Consider the following 1,245-nt stretch of genomic DNA (forward strand, 5'->3'; position numbering starts at 1 on the left):
AAAATCCAGCAGGCTAAATTTGGGTAGGATGGTAATTCTGAGTGAGCATGGTGCAATTCAATCAATGAACTGGATTCTAGCACACAGAATAAAACAAAACCCAAATAAAAATATAGGCTTGAGGTCAGGCTGAAACAGCTACATCAGCAGCTGGGTTATAAATAAGTGAAGGAAAATTCTCTAATATTAACAGAAGTACTTTGTACCTGGAATTTCTAATAATTTCCTTCTGATACTATTTTCTTGAATTGGAGATTAATTGTGAGTCATCTTGCCCTTTGCTGTCACTTTTTAACTTCTCTGACATTTAGAGCAAAGTTCTTTGGGGACAGGATTTTTTTTGTGTGTTGCTAAACAACGCACACAGGGTGTACAAACACAAGGGGTTTTACTTAAACCCCACAAAAAAGATAAATGGCAGGGGATGGAGAGAACCAACCTTTCTGGGGCGGCTCCTTTTCGCACCTCAGCATCGCTGTGGGCTCCTCCTGGGGGAACAGCTCCAGGATCATGGCTGGAATCAACATCCAGGAACTCTGGGCTGAGCTTGGCATCTCTCTCTGTATGTCCCAAGGAAGGAGAGGGGTTAGAGAGCAGCAGCACGAGAGCTGGACACAAAAACTGCTGGGATGTGTTTGGACATGGAGCTGCTGTTGGGAGTTTCCATGAGAGGCTCTTCAAAAGGGGGGTTGGAGGCCTGAAATGCTCTCACACCAAATAATTTACTGTGAAAATCTCAAGTAGAATCTCTCTGCCAGTGAACTTTTGAAAAAGTCTTGCATTTCTAAGTTCTGCCTCTAATATTTCCAGGTCAAATTTTACCTCCTTGCTTTGCTTTTATTCCTGGCTCTTTGCCCACCAAAAGCAATGAAATGGGGCTGTGTTACCCTGATTTCACTTTGGCCATCACCCACTCAGGATGGGTAAATATCAGATACCCAGGGCTCTATTTTTTCTCTGTTTCTAACAATATTCCTCCCCCCAAAACCACTTCAATTCCAAAATACTCCTCCAAAGCTGAGACTAAGCCCCTTGCTGTTTTTGTCAGCCTCTCCTGCTCCTCCCTGGGTTCATGTTTATTAAGCAAAGAAGTTCCCTGGAGCAAGAACTCTGAACTTGATCAGTTCTTCACCTGAAAGGTGCCAGATGTTGCCTAAACTAAACTATATAAATATATTATAAAATAAATAAAATACTATTATGACATATTATAATATTATATCATTAGAAAATAATAATAGCAAT

The 1,245-nt window shown here is 41.0% G+C and overlaps 1 protein-coding gene across 1 annotated transcript in view; it reads right to left on the reverse strand.

Moving 5' to 3' along the window:
- Positions 1–1,245, reverse strand: part of PIGR (polymeric immunoglobulin receptor) — a 9,508-nt gene that overhangs the window by 1,833 nt on the left and 6,430 nt on the right. The window contains 2 exon segments of the mRNA XM_031062892.1: positions 440–504; positions 506–556. Of these exon segments, the coding sequence (XP_030918752.1) occupies positions 440–504; positions 506–556 (116 nt within the window).

The sequence above is a fragment of the Geospiza fortis genome, unplaced genomic scaffold (assembly GCF_000277835.1).
Source record: "Geospiza fortis unplaced genomic scaffold, GeoFor_1.0 scaffold391, whole genome shotgun sequence".
Classification (NCBI taxonomy): Eukaryota; Metazoa; Chordata; class Aves; order Passeriformes; family Thraupidae; genus Geospiza; species Geospiza fortis.